This window comes from Mus pahari, chromosome X, assembly GCF_900095145.1.
Source record: "Mus pahari chromosome X, PAHARI_EIJ_v1.1, whole genome shotgun sequence".
In the NCBI taxonomy this organism is placed as follows: domain Eukaryota; kingdom Metazoa; phylum Chordata; class Mammalia; order Rodentia; family Muridae; genus Mus; species Mus pahari.
In genome coordinates this window covers 3,331,558-3,351,888 of record NC_034613.1, presented here as the reverse complement: position 1 = coordinate 3,351,888, position 20,331 = coordinate 3,331,558, and the positions used below count along the sequence as shown (strand labels likewise).

General features: G+C 39.7%; 1 protein-coding gene and 1 pseudogene across 2 annotated transcripts in view; one reads left to right on the top strand and one right to left on the bottom strand.

Moving 5' to 3' along the window:
* Srpx (sushi repeat containing protein X-linked) overlaps window positions 1–2,611 on the top strand; it is a 76,451-nt gene extending 73,840 nt beyond the window's left edge. The window contains exon 8 of one of the 2 annotated variants that reach the window (XM_021187895.2): window positions 1,497–2,611. In XM_021187895.2, coding sequence (XP_021043554.1) covers window positions 1,497–1,680 — 184 coding nt within the window. In that variant the 3' untranslated portion in view covers window positions 1,681–2,611. The remainder of the gene's footprint in view (window positions 1–1,496) is intronic. The other variant, XM_021187893.1, reaches the window with a different exon arrangement.
* Window positions 2,612–14,110: 11,499 nt separating this feature from the next.
* Window positions 14,111–14,680, bottom strand: LOC110314577 (annotated as a pseudogene).
* Window positions 14,681–20,331: the final 5,651 nt, after the last annotated feature.

The following is a 20,331-nucleotide window of genomic DNA, read 5'->3' as shown; positions in this document are numbered from 1 at the left end:
CTGGCACTTAGACATTGGCTGCCTGGTGGAGGCAGTGTAATCATCTTCTAGTCACTAGACAGGGATTAGCAAGTCAACTTTCCACTGGGAAAAGTATTAATTATTCCTCCCTTTCATAAAACTGCTTTTTAATATGTATATTCAGTTTTTATTTTATGCAATGATATTTTTATTAGTTTTTCAAGTAAGTATGAAAATGAGTGTGTTTCCTTATGGCATTTTCATACATGTATGTTATTATATTCTTCTAATTCATCCCTACCTCTCATTGGCCTACCCATCTCACCACCTTTGTTTGTTTGTTTGTTTGTTTCTATCTGCCCTTCCCTTTTGTTTTTGAGACAGGATCTCATCTATGTATATAGCTGTCTTAGAACTCACTCTGTAGACCAGTCTTGCCTCAAATGCACAGATATCTACCTCTTTTTGCCTCCGAAGTGCTGGGATTAAAGGCTTGCACTGGATCATTTTTATGCAATAAAAACAAACAAACAAATAACCTCAGAACCATTCATGACAGGAAAACTTACACTTTAAATTCAGACAGCAGTGCATGTTCTGCCTATTATATAACCTGGAGACATTCCAACAGAAACAAAATCCAGGAGATGAGATTGGGTGGTCTCATTATTTCCCTGGGCTCAGCTGTCTATTTACTTTCCTCTTGGCTTTCTCATTTAAATATGCTGGTATTGGTAGAAAACATCTGCATAGATTAAATCCATATGTTGAAGTATAGAAAAAAACACCATACAGTTGAAACCATACCTGACTATTTTTAAAAATCATGTGTGGTACAAATTATAGGCAAATAAGTAAACGTGCCTAGATGTAGACTTAACCTCTACACTTCTAATTGCACTCCTGAAATAGTCACTGAATAGGTCATCACTATAAACTTTTGAATGTTACTTTAATCAAATTTACGTTGTCCAGGCTTCCTCCACCTTGCTCTTTTGACATCTGGGGCTGGATTTGTTTGGTTACAAGGTTGTCCTGTACATTGTAGGATAAATATATCAACATATCTAGTATTGTTCAATTAGATGCCAGTAGTATTTAACTCCCTTCTTATGACAACCAAAGGTGTGTTCAGATTTGTCCAAATATCCCCTGAGTGGTGAACAGTATTGCCGATAATCATCACTGTTATAGTCCCCTTGTAGCTACGTTTGGTTTATAGTACGATAGCCAGTCTGAGATCTTCCAGACCATAATAAAGTAAAGCAGAGTTGCTTAGCCTTTCTTCTGAATGCCAATTATTTGGAGATATTACTAATATTACATATTCTGATTTGTTACATAACAAGCAAATTCTGAGCAAATCCTCCAAGGTCCACACTTTGAGTAGCATGAGTGAGGGCATAAAAAGGATTCAATCCTTCATGGCATCAAGCACTTCTGTTGCATAGTATTTTCAAAGGGCTACGGTTGGTCCCTTAAAGTCTTGGGATTTGGGATCGAGCACAGACAAGTCTTCTTTTTGTTTCTTCCAGGCTGTTGCTTCGAATCCCACTCTACTCCTTCAGCATGGTTCTAGTGGATAAGCATGGCATGGATAAAGAACGTTATGTCTCCTTAGTGACACCCATGGCTCTCTTCAACCTCATTGACACTTTCCCCCTGAGGAAAGAAGAGATGATCCTGCAGGCTGAGATGGGCCAGACTTGCAATGCCTGATGTGCTGTTACATTCATGGTGGTTCCTCATCTCTTATTCTATACTACAGTGCCTGTGGGGAGGCCTTAAAATACCTTTGATGTACAGATTTTCATTTGTAATTTTTAAAGTCTATTTTATTATGTGCTTTCTTTGCTCTTAGACACTGACACAATGCTTTTTTAAACCTTGAAATGTTAAAAAAACACTAATATATCTATTCTAACTCTCCTTTTAGTCCATTGTGGCTGATGAAATTAGAAGCTACAGCCACGCTCATGCTCTCAGAACATTACTCAGTGTGAAACGTGTTCTCCTTTTCTTTTATTGTTTATATAAGTCTTTTGTTAATAAAATAATTTGAAGCAAACTTACTAAAACTCACCTTTAAAAAAATAATCAAGCACCAGGCTTATTTGCTTGGCATGATCAGTAGTTTTAAAACCATGATTCTTTGTTTATCCTAAGAAAGGGAAACTATAGTCCTGTCAGGGGATCAACTGAGATGAGAGAGAGCTACGTTCCCAAGTGGGGGAATAGCAAATTGAAAATATTCAGATAAAGCTACATGATGTTCATGCTAAAATTGGGTATACTCTTTTCCCAATGTAATATAAAAATTATTTACAAATCACTTCCCTTATATGAGGTACTATAAGTAATCCAGAGAGGTTTAAAGTATACAAGGGGATTCACATAGATTCCATGCAAGTCCTGGACCATTTGATATCACAAGTTGAGTGAATTTTGAGGCCCTGGAACCAATCATTCCTGAGTTTGTGAATGAACAAGCGTGATGGACCAGTAGGGCTGAATTCTTGACTGCACCCCACCCAGCGAGGTTACAATTCACCAGTTGTACATCAGATCCCTTTTCAGAGATTTCTATTTTTAAATGGTTGAGCCTAGAAAATCACACCTTGGCATTTAAGAAACAATTAGATTATACTCCGAGGCAAATATTTCTGAACATTTCTGGTATCACTTTGACCTATAATCTATTCTTAAACAAAATAGTGAAATTATAGAATGTCCAAGTTTCAACATGTAGTGCCTTAAGACAGGCGATCGGGTGAACAATATTCTCATAGAAGATTAAACAGAGTAAATGCTAACCCTTGAATAGATTTGAATTCTAAGTAGAAAAATGTACTGTTTTCCTCTTTTACAGTAAAAACCACTCTTTAACTACTGCTTCATTCATATGTATCAGATTAAAGGAATAAAACACAAACAGAGGATAAATGTCAAATGATAATGACCTTTACAAACTGCCCTGTGCCCATGGGACAATAACATGAAAGGAACTTACCTGATTTAGTCAAAGCATTCTTTCTGATCACGTTGAATTATTGTAGCACTTTGACCCTTACCCAAAATACACAGATTATTTGAAGACGAATGGGTGCCCAGACGACCTGTGATGTTTCCAAATAAAATACTCTATAAGAAAACACGGGACACACTTCAAAATTATCAATTGCTATCTTTAGAATACAGGTTTCTCCATTAGCAGTTCATATGTGTGTGTGTTTTTTAAATACACATTTCAAACTCCTTGAAAGAAACAGCTAGAACTAGGGAGTTAGATCAGATCAATTGGTAAAGTGCTTGTTCTGTAAACTTGGGTACCTGAGTTCAACTTCCAGCGTCCATGCAAAGAGACACAATTCTTAACCTGTTTTCCACATGCAAGGATACATATCTACATGTATATAACAACATACTGCATGAGTCTACAAACACACACACACACACACACACAAAACCCTTACTTTTAGTTGTCACATGTTATCTCATGTTCATGTGATATGTGTTTATGTGTGAAAGTGTGTGTGTGTGTGTGTGAGAGAGAGAGAGAGAGAGAGAGAGAGAGAGAGAGAGAGAGAGAGAAACTACAGGACACATGAGTACACTCTTGGGCATATATGTTCAGGAAAAAACTAGGAAGTTAAATGAGCTGGTCAAGTAGAAAACAGCATCTGCTCAGTAGCTGACAGCTGAAATCCCAGTTTACTTCCTTAAAGTTAGCAGTCCTGCTTAGAACCTGTCCTGATTCCCAGACCACACCTGCTGCCTCAGCCATCACTTAGAAGGCAAACAGTTTGTTTACAGAATCTGGGTCGCCCCACCTGGCTTTTTTTTTTTTTTTTTTTTTTTGAGACTTACCTCAGCACTTTTCAGTTGCTATGATTTTTCTGACTTCTTCATCTTTTAAAGTAAAAAGACTACACATTTTATATCTTCATTTAAACCTCCTCTCACCTCTAACACTATACAGGTATGTATTATAATTTGCCCCTAAGTAAAGCCCCCAAACCTGAAGTTTATTTGACTTCTTATAAGTGATGACTATCTTCTAGCTTGCTATCTTTTGATTGTCCTTAATCTTTTGAGGTGTATATTTTTTTTATCCAAATATGGTTATTTTCTATAGGAGACTAGTTAAATAGGAGTTACTTAACCTTTATCAGAAAGTTAGTAAACAGTGAACTAGGATTTGGAGAAACTCAGTAATTTCCAGAGAACCACAGATTTGACCACTACAAGCCTTCAACTACCGGATTTGACCATAGACTACTGGATGATGGAGAAGAAAGGCAGTGAAGTCATTCAAAGCTTGTTGGACAAAGTCCAGGGTGTGGCTATACGGTTTGTTCCTTTATTATTGCAATTACATTACTCCTAAACTTAGTGACCTAAAGCAACAATTGTTTTATTACCTCAAGTTATTAAATTATCAATCAAGTTTATCTGCTTATTTTAATTAAAGTATTGCTAATTAGAAAAAGGTGTCAATGAAATGATTCCTAATGATATTCTCCTATCGTAGATCAGTGTCCAACAAAATTGTCATCAGAGGGGCAGATGCAGATCCACAGCCAACCACTAGGTGGAGCCAGGGGAACCCTGCAGAAGAGGAGGAGGAAGGACTATAGGAGCCAGAGGGTTCCAAGACACCATGGAGAACAAAGCCCACAGAGTTTTTAGGGGAGACTTAGCTTGCCAAGTCTGCAGTCACTTCATGTGCAATGGAAGTCATCTGAAGACTTGGCTGGGCTAGGGGATCAACTTCCATGGTGGCCATCACATGACTGATTTTTGGACAGTCCATCTGTTCTTGCCCACGTGGACTTCATTACAAAGTACTGTATTATTCTCAGAACATGACAGTTGGTTTCTTCTAGTGGAAGTGGCTAGAGTGATCAAAATAGAGGGAGGCTTTCCATGAACAAGGGAAGAATTACCGATTACAAGGGAATGTGTAAAATTGGGAAAGACTTGCTATTGACTTTCAACTAAGAGATGTTAACAGTTAAAGGAAGATCACCTTTTAATCCTTCACAAACAGTACCACGCCCTAGTGACTAAGCATTTAAATAGATGAGCCTATGGACTATTCTTTTTATTATTATTATTATTTTCTCATACATCATTACCTCAGATTTCTGTCCCCCTATTTCCCTCCCCCAGACTCATTGCTCCTCCATTTACTTTCAATAAAACTGAGAAAGCCTCCCAGGGATATCAACTGAATATGGCATAATAAGTTATAATAAGACTAGATACAAATCCTCACATCAAAGCTGGATAAAGCAACTCAGAAGGAGGAAAATATGTCCAACCTCAGGAAAAAGATTCAGATTGTTGTCATCTGACATTAACACGGTTGGGAATCCCACATAAATGCAAAATTACACAAAAATAAATATATGCAAAAGACCTAGGTCAGACCCATACAGCCCTCATGTTTGTGACTTCCGTCTTTGTGAAGCCTTATGAGCCCTTCATACCTGATTCTGTGGGCTTTGTTCTCCATGGTGTCTTGGAACCCTCTGGCTCCTATAGTCCTTCCTCCTCCTCTTCTGCAGGGTTCCCCTGGCTCCACCTAGTGGTTGGCTGTGGATCTGCATCTGCCCCTCTGATGACAATTTTGTTGGACACTGATCTACGATAGGAGAATATCATTAGGAATCATTTCATTGACACCTTTTTCTAATTAGCAATACTTTAATTAAAATAAGCAGATAAACTTGATTGATGATTTAATAACTTGACTATTCATTTTGCATGAAAATTGTTCTTTTTTGTTTCCAAGTTCAAATTATGCTTATATTATTTCAGCTTTTGGACTCTAATGTCTGTAAATATTTTCTCAATTAGCATATTGTTGTTTACATCTTGAAAGTCTATTCTAGCATAATATTGCTATAATGGATTGTCAATATTTTACCTTGTCCAGTACTGGCCCTTATTTTATGATAACACATATTTTACTTCACTGATGATTCTCAAATTTTAGAATCACTAAAAGGGATTAATTTTTATTCACTTCATATCCTGATCACTGATCCATGCCACCAGCTCTTATCTCACACAGTTCATCCCCATATTCCCCCATCCCCTTCTTCTCTGACAGGATGGATTCCCTCCACCCCACCCCGGCCAATGGGTATCCTCTACCCTGGCACATCAAGTCTCTGCAGGGCTAAGCAGGTCCTCTCCCATGGAGGCCAGACAAAACACCCAATTAGGGGAAGATATTCCACACACAGGCAACAGCTTTATGGACAGCACCCACTACCATTGTTGGGAGAGCCACATGGAGAATGAACTGTTCAAGCCTATGTAAGCTCTGTAGCTGGAGATTCATTTTCTGAGAGCCGCTATGGGACCAGGTGAGTTCACTCTGTATTTTCCTGTAGAATTCCTATCTACTTCAGGACCCTCAATCTTTCCCCCAACTCTTCCATAAGAGTCCCTGACATCCATCCATTATTTGGCCATGGGTCTCTGCGTCTACTTCAGTCAGCTGCTGGGTGGAGTCTCTCAGAGGACAGTTATGCTAATTTTCTACCTCAAAACATAACAGAGTATCATTAATAGTGTCAGGGATTGGTACTTGCCCGTGGGATGTGTCTCAAGTTGGGCCAGTTGCTGGTTGGACATCTCTCAGTCTCTGATCCAACTTTGTCCCTGCATTTCTTGGAGACAAGATAATTTTGAGTTGAAAGTTTTATTTGTAGGTTTCTGTTCTTATCCCTCCAATGGAGTTCCTGCCTGGCTATAGGATGTGGCCTCTTAGGTACAATATCCACACAGCGATGAGTTTCAGCTAAGGTCACCCCTATTGACTCCGAGCCTCCCCATTCTAGATTTCTGGTACATCCTCAAAATGCATCCCACCCCATTCCCAATCTAACATGCTGCAGATTTCCATTCATTCTTCTGGCCCTCTGGCTCTCTCTCCTGTCTCTCCCAACACATGATCCTGAACCTCTCCCCCTGTTTACGTCCCCATGCCATCTCCTACTTAGTATCCTCCATCCATCTGCCTCACATGAGTATTTTATTCCCCCTTCTAAGTGAGATGGACAATAGCCTGGAATTGTAGGTCACATAAACCTTTTTCTGTTGCTTTTTGTTGGGATAACTGCAACAGCAACAGAAATGAACCAGAACCCAGGGGTAGCACTGGGATCATGCCCGAGAAGGACAGCATTAAGTACAAGAGAGGGGGTTCTTGTGCTCCTTCACTAATTAATATCTGATTAAAGGATCTGCATCAGCCCCAGGAAACTTCCCCTCCTGCAGTATTATTGTTTTCAATGTTGACAGACAAAGCTTTCTCCATTAGTATGAGGGTTCTTCATCTCTAAGACTGGAGGCCATGGAAAGTGGGTATGATAACTATGAGGAGCCATATTTACTAGGAAATAAAGGCATGGCATGCTCAGCTGCAACCACAGGCATATGAAGGAAGTGATTAATTGCTAGGAAAAGAGGCTGCATTGATTAAAACTATACCACCAAGCAGGAGGAAATGATTGAAACCCTCAGCACAGGTGTGGGAAAGAAGATGACACAATCTTCTGCTGTCTGAAAAGACAGGTACACTCTCCATGGAGAAAACAAAAACAAAAACAAATACAAAAACAAAAACAAAACCAGAACTTCAAGTGAATTTGCAGGTGTAACTTAGGGAAATAAAATACACACAAAACCACCAATATTCCCAAGTAAAGAGTAAGCATAGAAAGGGTATCTTGACTTGGCTAAATATAAGTGCTTTGAGAGGATTAAACACAAGCCTACATTTGCATAAGAGACTAATATTAACTATTAGAAAACACTCTTTGGATTGGTCTGCACATATGCCTTCATTGAATACCATCAGCAAAAGTAAGCAATGTGTTGAATGGTGAAAATATGATCCTTCATTTGTAAAGGAGGCATTTTGTGATTGGTATAAAATGAATAGTAGATATTGGTCCAAACACAAGGCTCGATTTTTATAAAATGCTTATTTCAGTTGGAGAATGGTTTCATTGGTGAAACCTTAGCCTTTCATTTGCATAGTTATGCTATTCTGACTGGTTTAAAAGTGAGTCCCATGATTGGTCCAAATGTAAGTCCCTGTTTACATAAATTGCTGATGTCTGCCAGTGATTGGTGTAGAGTCCTTCATTGACATGATAACTCTGTCATGACTGGTTTAAAAGTGAGTGTTATGATTGGTCCAAATACAAACCTTCATTTGCATAAAATGCTTATTCCTGACAGAATATTCTGGTGCATACACTGCCCTTCATTTGCATAGTAAGGCTACTGTGGCTTGGCTAAAAATTAGTGCTGTGATTGGCTTCACCTCAACCCTTCATTTGCATGAGAATATTGGTTTAAACTGGCACAAAACACTCTTTGTAGTGATACAATCAAAAACTTTCATTTGTACATGACACATATGTCACCAGTAATAGTAAATATAGCTGTGATTGATGAAAACATGGTCCTTTATTCACATATTAAGGCTATTGTGAATTGTTGAAAAATAGGCATTGTGATTGATCCAAATACAAGCCTTCTTTTAAATAAAATGTTTATTTCTGTCTGTGATTAAAAGAAGAATACTATGATTGGTACATACTCAGTCTGTCATTTCCATAGCAAAGCTAAATGCCTTGATTTATTAACCATATTTTGGGGTAGAGAATATGACCTCAATAGTATATGAAACAAAAGCCAAAATAGACATATGGGATCATATCCTATAATCTGGGATCACAAAAATATCAATACTCTGAATAGCAAAGGAAACAAACAGGAAAGTAAGGAGACAGTCTAGGTGATGGCAGAAAATGTCTGCATCAATTAGGAGGTAAGTAACCAAGCCACATAAGGATCTGAACTCACTAGTAAAGCCGAGAACCTTGTTTGTCATTGGCAAAGTTGTCAAAGAAAACATGCAGATGGTCATCAGACTTGTGAATAGTGTTAAATATTATCAATATTTAGGTGAGAACAAATTTAATTCACATGATAGTTAATGCTCAGAACTATTGGAATAGCTCCTACTACAGAGGACATGTACAGAAAAGAAAATAATTGGTTATAGTTACAAGGAATATAAATTAATACGGCTATCAAGCAAAGTACTATGGATGTATATCAAAAATATAAAAATTAGGATTATTATATGATTCAACAATACTTTTATTGGTTATATGGCAAAAAGAAATAAAATCTGTGTGTCAAACAGACATTTGTACTCTCTTGTTCATTGTTAAGCTTTCCATAATAGCTAAAAGTTCTAATCAGGTCATGTGTATATCAATAGATGAATGGGTAGTGGACTTGTATTCTATATGTGCAACAGGAAAAATCTTTGTTATTTGTGTTTAAATGGATTTAGAAAGCAGTGTGAACAAAATATGACAGGGACTCTGTAGAATGTACTTAGCAAAGTATGAGCAAGACTCTAGGGAAGTGATAACAGGGAGTATGTAATACAATAGCTTTTCTAGATTCCCTCAGAGGACTTCAAAACAGGAATTCATGCCAATATCTTCACTAGGAATATGGAAGAGAAAATAAAACATTTAAATTCTGTAACAAGTTCAATGTGGGGGACAACTTTTGCTTAGTCCCAGAGTGATAATTGGTTTAAACTGTCAATTTGATACATTCTAGAATCACCTGGGAAGAGTTTCAAACAAGGAATTGTCTCGATTGGCCCGTGGGCACATTTGTGGGAAATTATTTTGATTGTTGTCCTAGTTTGCTCTCTGTTGCTGTTTTACAGGAACAAAAGCCAAAGGAAAGGCTTCATTTCCCCTTAGCTCACAGTCTATCATGAAGGGAGGCCAGGGAAGAAACTGAAGCAGACATCCTAGAGGAACATTGCTTCCTGCTTGATACCATGTCTTACTCAGATTGTTGTATACAAGCCAGGACCACTTACTCCATGCCCCAGAGTGCCTTCAACCACAGTCAACCAGACCGTTCTACACCAAGCATCAATCAAGAGAGTGCCTCATAGATTTGTTTACATGTCAATGTGATGATAGTATTGTCTTAATTGAGATTCCCTCTACTAAGATCCTAGCTGGTATTTCCTTGACAAAAACAGAAAACAAACACCAAAAGATCTTACAGAAAATATATAATATAATATAATATAATATAATATAATATAATATGATATAACCAGCACACTTGTTCGTTTATATAGAATGAGCTAATCTACCATGGCCAGATGCATTTCCTAACCACTGGTTCCTGAATCATGTAAGAACTGAGAAAACTAGATGAAGGCAAACAGTCAACGTTCCAGAATGCATTCTTTCTCTCTTTGCTCTTGACTGTGAATGTGAGGTTCCTAAACTGAGTTGCTGCCTTGACTCCCGTGAAATGATGAATAGTATCCTGGAATTGTTGGCCAAATAAATTCTTTTCTGTTGCTTTGTGTTGGGATAACTGCAATGGCAACAGAAACTAAACCAGAACCTCAGGGTAGCACTGGGAACATGCCAGAGGACATGTGCAGGCCTAAGCACAAGAGAGGGTGTGTCTGTGCTTCTTCACTTATCAATAACTAATTAAAGGATCTGCATCAGCTCCAGGAAACTTCCCCTGCTATGGTATTATGTGTTCCTATGTTGACAGACAAAGCTTTCTCCATTAGAATGAGGGTTCTCCATCTCTAAGACTGGAGGTCAGGGAAGGTAGGTGTCAAAACTATGAGGATCCATATTTACTTGATATAAAGGCATGCTGGGCTGCAACTAAAGCTGGGGCATGTCATGTAAGCAATTTACTGCCAGGAAAAGAGGCAGTATAGATTAAAACGATACCACCAAGCAGTAGGAAATGATTGAAACCCCCAGAGTAGGTGTTGGAAAAAAGATGACACTATCTTCTGTTGTCTGAAAAGACAGCTCCACTCTTCATGCAGGAAAAAAAAAAAAGCAGACTTCCCAGTGCATTCGCAGGTGAGACGTGGGGAAATATATTACAGAGAAAAGTGGCAATAACCGGTAAGAGCAGCTTTTAGCTCAGTAATAATGACAAGAAAGTTGACATTTACTCTCTACTTGAAGGCAAAATAAGAGAAAGTTTCCTTAGAAAACCACTAAAGTTTGCTCTTGGATTTCAGAGGTTCTTGATTTTATAATAGCACCTCCTGGGAAGACTTGAATGGCAATTTATACTGACAAACACTTCTTTTCTAACTACAGAACATGAAATCCAGANGGATAATGAGTTATAGGTAATAAAGATTCCAATGTCATACAGAATAATGGAAGTTACACTGCAAAACTACTTTATAGTACCCAATCTTGACATCTTGAATCCCTTTTCTGTTGGCAAAATATCCTCACTGGCTTCTGTTGTAATACCTAATCCAAACAAAGCTCTCAATACAAGGGATTGTTAGGAACACAGTCATTTCCACTGGAAATGGAAGTCACTATTTCTGAAATATTATGGACCACTAATTCTGATCTTTTATCTGTAGAGAAATCAGTCCTGATAGCTCATACTCCACCTGAGCTGGGTAATAGATTATAAATGACAAATCCCCAGGGCTGCTCGCAGGAAGTTATAAACAGCTGATAGACTTACTAAAATGATTGATAAGGAAGGAGACTGTTTCAAACAGTTTGTACTGGAATTTTTCTTAAGGTATGTTATTGCCTTTATTTTATTTGCAGGAAAAGTAATACCTTTTGTATAAAATGAAATTGTCTGTACAACAAATAAGAGAAAGATCTATCTACAGAATTAGTAGTACCTTTCTGGATGTGGTGGTACATGCCTTTAATCCCAGAATTGAAGTGTCAAGGGCAAACAGTTTTCTGTGAGTTTGAAGCCAACCTGGTCTATGTAGCGATTTCCAGGGCAGTCAGTGCTATATAGAAAGACCCTTCCTCAAAAACAACAGTAGAGACAAATAAAAGTGATCAGTGTCTCAATTGTCATTTTTCACATTTAATCAACTATTATTATTTGCCTTTAACAGGAATTAAGAATTATCATACTAAGCATATTAAAATTACACAAATTTAACATTTTATCTCTCTAACCAACTACTACCTCCTAAATATATAAAGGATGATGAATTCTATGGTGTATGTGTATGGTGTGTGTGTGTGTGTGTGTGTGTGTGTGTGTTTGACAGCACACATGTCATGACATATATGTGTAGAGGTAAGGGACAACTTTGTAGAGTAGCTTCTCTGCTTATTCTTTTCCTCTGGTTCTGGGGATCAAACACAGGTTACCAGACCCACATGCTAAATGCCTTTACCCAGTAAGCCATCTCACCAGCGTCTGTTTTGTATAGCTTCCTAAATCTTTAATATTTGGAAATATGGGATCAGCAAGATGGCTCAGTGCATAAGAGCTTGTCAGCAAGTGTGGGGACCTCAGTTTTATGCCTAGCACCCACATGACAGGAAAGTAAGTCTTGTAAGTTGTTCACTGCTCTCTACACATGCTCTGTGCATGTACTCATATATACACACATGTGCACACCCAAAGTGTAATGAAAGAAATAAAATTTAGGGAATGTCAAAACTAATGCATCTGGTTTTAAAGCAAACACTGTTTCTTTCTTTTTCTTTTCTTTTTTTTTTCTTTCTGGTATTTTAAAGTTTTAACATTACAGCCACAGTAATTTTCCCTTGTCACTAGTTACACTTGTTTAAAACGTGGGGTAGGGTGCATGAGTTTTCTATGTTATTAAAATAAGATAAAGATAACTGTACAGATTTTTTCCCAGCCCTTGAAGTGAGACTAAGTACCAGTCTTAGAAGTACCAGTCTTAGATATGGATATATACATACACACAGTCTTAGATTTGGATATATACATATACACACATGCACAAAATCCTGGCTCTCTAAAGCTACTAGCAAATTCGAATCAATATAGTATATCTTACAGTCCACTCCCTGCCTCTCCCCCTACTCAGCTACTTAGAAAAAAGTCAAAAAGTAAAAAAGGTTGGAGGAAGGAGCTGAAGGGGGTCTGCAACCCTATAGGAGGAACAACAATATGAACTAACCAGTATCCCCAGAGCTCGTGTCTCTCTAGCTGCATATGTAGCAGAAGATGGCCTAGTCGGCCATCATTGGGAAGAGAGGCCTCTTGGTTTTGCAAACTTTATATGCCCCAGTACAGGGGAATGCCAGGGCCAAGAAGTGGGAGTGGGTGGGTAGAGGAGCAGGGCACAGGGAGGGTATAGGGGACTTTTGGGACTTTTGGGATAGCATTTGAAATGTAAATGAAGAAAATATCTAATAAAAAATTGAAAAAAAAAGAGGTTGGAGGGGCTTTCAGTGGCAGCTGGTAGAACTGAAGTGGCACCAAGAAAACCCACATCTTACACAGGAAATGGTAGAAAGGAAACGAACAAAGTCCATCAATCATGTGGGAAAATCCTAAATTTCCATAGACACACTGAGGTAATTGGCTGATTCCCCACCCTCCCCCTAAGTCCACTCCCATTTAACCAGAGACTGCTGAAAAGACTCTTCCCTCCCAATGGCTAGATCCTGGTTATGAGAAGCTATGGCTTCATTAACCAGCTGTCACTTGAACCCCTTTCCCCTTTTAGACAATGGGAAAGCACTAGGGCAGAAGGGAAAAAGAAACTAGGTCCCCCAACTTACCACCATTGGGAAGGCAGTCCAGGGAGTTTTTCCTCCCTCCCTCCTTGGCCAGCTAGGTGGGGTATCACCTGCTCCTCACCAAAGGTTTTGAAATGCTTGCAAGGACCAGCAAGCTAAGCAAGCCTTAAAAGGAAAACCATAGTTCCTGGGTCCCCTCACTTAGTCAGAACTTTGCCAGTTCCATTTACCTTCATAGTAAACAAACCACTGACCGAAACACACACACACACACACACACACACACACACACACACACACCCCTGTAAGAAGGTTAATATCAAATCAAGAAAAAAGTACATCTCCATCATTACAAAGATGAGCTCTGTTTGCTGTCCTTCATTCCACAATGTCTGTCTGAGGAATCCAAACTCTGTCCTTTTTTTAATATAAAGTCAGAATAGAATGGGCAAAGGGTTGCAGATGGAATCAAGAGAGAATTGTATTTATAGAAAACAGGAGGGAGGAAGGAGTGTCCACAAGCAAGGTCTTCACTGTCACTTCTTGCTGGTCCTCTTGGCACTTGAATTGGCTTTGAGCATCACGGGTTTGGCCTCCTTGGGTTTGGATGGCTTGACTTTGACAATCTTGGGCTTTTTGGCTTTCTTTGGAGTGGCAGCCGGTTTCTTCTAGGCATTCTTGACCAGGGTGGCTTTGGGTTTCTTACTTGGGGCTTTGAAGGCAGCCTTCTTGGGCTTGGCTGCCTTCTTTGGAATGGCCACTTTCTTGACTACCTTCCTGGTCTTCTTGAAAGCCACCGACCTCTTGGGCTCATTGCCCTTGGCCAGCCTGAAGGACCCCGAGGCGCCTGCCCATTTGGTTTGCTTGAGAACACCGGTGGTCACTAGGCCCTTGATGGGCAACTTGGTCTGTCAGCGGTCTTACCCACCTTGTAGTGACTCTTGATATACTTTTAGATGGACAGGTTGCGAGGATCCTGCACAATTCTTCTTTGCCTGGATGGCAGCCAGGATCATGTCTGAATACTTGAGGTGATCCAAGGACTTCTTGGCAGCCTTAGCCCGCTTGGGCTTCGCCACTGGGGTGGAGGTGGAGTTCTCGATCATGGTGGTCGGTCTGCTCCCGCTGTTCAAGGAGCCTTCTGATGGGTCAGCCCTCACCAGAGGCTGTGCAGGACCTGACTTGAGATCTGCTCTCTGGCTCCACTAGCAGGCCAGAGGAAAGTGAGGTTTCTGGGGATGTGGGAGATGCATGGCTCCTGTCCTCTCTGCTCTGAGCGTCCATCCCCTACCATTCTATCATTCTGTTGCTCACCGGGCACCTGGCACTGCCTCTGCCTCCACGGCCTCCCTTTTCTCAGCTCTGCATCTGGTGACAAATGCTGTTTCTTAATTTTTAAGTTATATGCATTTTTTTTTTTGTTTTTTTCGAGACAGGGTTTCTCTGTGTAGTCCGAACTCAGAAATCCGCCTGCCTCTGCCTCCCGAGTACTGGTATTAAAGGCGTGTGCCACCAACACCTGGCATCACTTCTTAAAGGCTGTCTTCAGTCATTGTTCATTTGCATTATCCTGATAGAAACAACTTAGGGGAGAAATGGTTTACTTCAGCCATTTTCATGGAGGTGGAAGCTGAAGCAGCCTGCTTACATCTTGTGTCAGGAGGCAGAGAGAGAATTCTGATCAACCAAAGTGAGACTATATAGCCTTCATGATTCTACCCCATAACAACCCATTTTTCTAGTTAAGCCTTACCCCCAGGTTTCATAGTCATCCAACAGCTGAAGACCAAGTGGGGAACATTCAAACCACAATGACAGTTGACCAGGCACCCTTATATTAGTTACTGCTGACAGTCTAAGAGATCTGGGGCTCAACTTTCACTGCACATTGGAAACCTTCTAATACCTGAAAGTTAGAAGATCACAGAAGACCTCTTCTTTAAATGTTCAAGTTTATGAAACAGAAATGATAATTATTATGAAACACTTTATCTTAGTAATAAGACACTTGCTACTACTTTTTAATACTTCACACATTTTATACTTGTGGCATGTCATATCATGCAGTTTATATGACAGTAGAGGACTCCACAGTATATGGGACATAGGAAATACTTCATTGTATTGTTATAGGCACAAAGTGTCTTAGGTTTTTCACAAGTTTAGTTGACCCTCCTTGTTAGCATGACATAAGCGACAAACTTACAAGTGGCCAGCATGTCCCTTCCTATTACATTATTCTTTTTTTGGCTATTGTAAAATTTGGGCTTATGGCTCTCTATTTGGTGAAATATCTTGCCTTCTCCAGTCTTTTTAATCAGTGGACATATGCTCATTGAAGAAGTATGAATCTGTCCCTTATAGATAGAAGAACCTTCCTCGTAGGAGAACCATCTCAGTTAAAAATATCATTGGCTGCTGTAAAAGATAGTTCTTGAATTGGTTCAAGCACAAGCCTTCATTTGCATAAGAGGTTTGGTTGCAACTGGTAACAAACGTACACTCTTCTCTTTGGTCCAAATAGAAACTTCATTTGGATAAGATCTTATGGCAGTGCTAAACATAGTCCTTCATTTGCATAATGGGGTCTCTTGTGAGTGGTTTAAAAGTAAGAACTGTAATTGGTCCCAATACAAGGGTTTCTTTGCATAACATATCTAATAAAAGTTATTAAAACAAGAATAGTATGATTGTTCATACTCAGTCTCTTATTGATATAGTAAGGCTATTGTGACTTTTCATAGTAGGTATATTGGGACAGAAAAATAGTGATTATCATTATCACTGCAAACACTATCCTTCTTTAGCATGAGAGCAGGTGGTGCAAATTACATTCTTTTAATTGGTAAAGTCATAATTCTTCATTAACATAAAAAGCTTGGATCCTTATTAAATTCCAAGAGTGTTATGATTGGTAAACATAGGATATCTCATTTGCATAGGAGGCACTTTGTGATTGTTTCAAATAAATTGTATGACTGGTCCAAACACAAACCTTCATTTGTATAAAATGCTTACTTCTGACAGTGATCAAATGGAGCATACTGTGATTGGTCCACACACCATCTTTCATTTGCATAGTTCAGTTATTGTGACTTGGCTAAGTAAGTGCTTTGATTGGTTTAAGCATAAGTCTTCATTTATATAGAATGTTTTCTATTAACTCTCATAAGACTCTCTTTGGATTGGTCCAAACACAAGCCTTCATGTGAATAAGATGCCTGTGTCATCTGTAAAATTAAATTGAGCATGCTCTGGTGAAAACATTGTCCTTTATTTGGTTATGAGTTATTTTGTGATTGTTATAAACATGACTAATGTGAATGGTCCAAACACAAGCCTCCATTTGTATAAATGTATACTTTAGATAGTGATAAAATGGAGAATGCTGTGATTAGTGAAATCTCAGTCCTTCATTTGCATAGTAGGGGTCTTTTGAGTGGTTTAAAAGTGAGTGCTGTGATTGGACTAAATATTAGCCTGTGTTTGCATAAATTACTCTTGTAGGAGATCAAATGAAGAATGCTGTGATTTGTGAAAACACAGTTTTTCATTTGCATAGTAAGACCATTGTGACTTGGCTAAAAATTGAGTGCTTTAATTTGTTTAAACATAAGCCTCATTGCATATGAGGCTTTATTTTAACTGGTACAAAACACTCTTGAACTAGTACAAAAACAAATCTCGGCCAGAGAAGAATGAATGGAAATCTGCATCTTGTTGGGGTGTCAGGTGGTCATGGGGCATATCAAGGATGTGCCAGAGATCTGGGACTCGGGAGCCTCACAGGAGTAAATAGGGTAGAAAGGAGCTGAGACTCATTGCAGTGGGGATACTGAATCTGAAGACACTGTAAGCCCCCAACTCAATGTGTTTCTTAGACCCCTAGAACCAAAGCCCAGCATGGAGTTCTTTGTTCTTTCACCTTCAGCCTGAGAAACCGATGACCACTGGAACTGGCTCATCACAATCTTGACCCACCCTGGCACCTGACTCATTGTGTAAGGGACCAAGAATGTTTGCCAAAGATAGCCTGTAACCCTTCCATAAGAGATGAGCTGTAATCTATCATCCTCATTCTTATGATGTTTACTCAGCTTCCCCATTCTTTGTGGTCTTATCCTCCCCTTTTTTTGTAGTGTTTTTCCTTTAAAAACCCTCAACTGCAACTGCTGAGGGTCGATCTCCTCTGCCCCTGTGCAGGTTAAGAGCTTGGCCTCAGCATGTTGATTCCCGAATAAACCTCATGTAATATTGCATCAAGAACGGTTTCTCTCGAGTTATTGGGGCATCAGCTCATCCCGGGACTTGAGCAACAGTCTCCCTGGAACGGGGGTTTTTCAACACCACTTCCTGTAGCCAGGCAGTAAACCCTAGTGGAGGAATAAGAACAGCATCCAACCTATAGAACTTCTGACCCCAAATTTATCTTGTTTAAGAGAAATGCAGGGACAAAGATGGACTGGAGACTGAGGGAATGGTCAAACATCAACCAGCCAACTTGAGACCCATTCCACTGGCAAGCACCAATTGCTGACCCTATAATGATTCTCTGTTATGCTAACAGGCAGGAGATTAGCGTTTTGTCATCTAAGAGGCCGTGTTGTGTCTGAGATTCCGCCAGACCCCCAGGAGAGCTCTCAGGACTGCTGTGCCTGATGTAAAGATATAAAAAGAGTCTTTTTATTGAGTCAGACTTGGATTGAAAACCTTCCCACTTCGCAGAACAGGAGTGCAACCTCGAGCCTAGAAGACTTGGTGCTTATATACAGCATAGTTGGAGATTCGTTGGATTTTAGGGTGATGGGGGGGGAGGTGACAAGGCAAGTCATTTTTTAAACACAATATAATTTGTTCAGGTGGCAAGGCAGAATTGTGACACTGGAAGAGGGGAGGACTCTTCTGACCTGGGGAGTAACTATGTGGTGCTATCAGGAACTAGTGAATTTTATGACTAGCCACCTGAGACCCCTGATTATTATTTTTTTTAATGATCTAAACATGGGACCATAATCTTCCCAAGGTTGTTTTTTGTTTGTTTGTTTTGTTTTGTTTTGTTTTGTTTTTGTTTTCTCTTTTGCTTCTTTCCCAAGGACAGGCACCAGCTGCTCCTAGGAAGTGCTTAGGCATTTATCAGTGAAAGTGCAAGCCTGGGTGAAAGGTCATTTCTCTCTTCTAAAGCTGGTATGTGTAGGCCCTGGAGGGGGTGGGTTTATCAGGGTGTGTCTCTATGGAAACCAGGATTCCAGTGCCAGACCTGGTCCTCTCTGAATGGCCAGGGAGGGAAAGGAAGCCTGGAGCTTGCTGAAGAAAGGAGTAGGGGGAGGGGAACTTCTTTGAGGGAGCACAGAAGTAGGCTGCCTGTGTCATTTCAGCTGCACTCAGCAGCTGACTGAAACAGATGGAGTGACCCACAGCTTAATATTGAATGGAACTTAGAGACTATTATAGAAGAGTTGGGGGAAGGAATGAGGGTCCCTAAGGTGATGGAAATTCTGTAGGAAAATAAACAGAGTTAACTAACCTGGGCCCATGACAGCTCTCAGAGAATGAACCACCAACCAAAGAGCTTACATGGGCTAGACCTACACCCCTCACACATCTGTAGCAGATAAGCAGCTGAATTTCCAGGTAGGTCCCCAACAATTGGAGTACAGGCTGTCTATAAAGCTGTTGTGTACCTGTGGAATGAGTTCCCCTAATTGGGCTGCCTATTCTGGTCTCAGTGGGAGAGGATGTGCCTAGCCTTGAAGAAATGTGATGTGTCAATGTAGAACTATACCCAGGAGGGGCTCCACTGTCTCAGGAGAAGAAGATGGGAGAATGCAGGGAGGTATTGAGTGAGGTGGGAATCAGGAGGGGTGATCAGTGATAAGCATATAAAGTGAATAAACAAGTGAATCGCTCATGATGATTCTAACTTATGATGAAATTTGAGAATCATTGGTAAATGTAAAATATGTGCTATTATAAAAATAAAGGCCAATACTGGAAAAGGTAAAATATTAACAATCCATTATGCTAATATTATACTAGAATAGACTTTTAAATTGCAAATCACTCTATGCTTGTTGAGAAAAAATTACAATTATTATACTTCAAAAGCTGAAACTATATAAGCATAATTTGAACTTGGAACCAAAAAAAGAACAATTTTTACCTAAATGAATTGTCAAGGTATTAAATCATCAATCAAATTTATTTTCTTATTTTAATTAAAATATTGCTAATTAGGAAAAGCAGTCAATGAAATGATTCCTAATGATATTCCAAGACACCATGGAGAACACAAGTCACAGAATCAAATATGAATGGCTCACAAGGCTTCACAGAGACAGAAACCACAAATATGGGGCCTGTATGGGACTGACTTAGGTCCTCTGCTGTTGCGGGAAATATTAAAATATAAATCCACCAATTCTCCACAGGGCCTGTCCATGCTCCCATGCTCCTGCAGGCCTGCCAACTCTCTGGCCACGCCAGACCACGGGGCTCCCATCAATCCATCTCTCCAGCGGAGGGCCCCCAAGTTCCTCTTACTACCACACCCCATGGTCAGCCATCACATCACAATACCCAATACCCCGCTAGAATTAAGAATCTTTTTTTCATTTTTTATTAAATATTTTCTTAATTTACACATCAAAAGTTATTCCCAGCTGGGCCTGGTGGCGCAGGCCTTTAATCCCAGCACTCGGGAGGCAGAGGCAGGCGGATTTCTGAGTTCGAGGCCAGCCTGGTCTACCAAGTGAGTTCC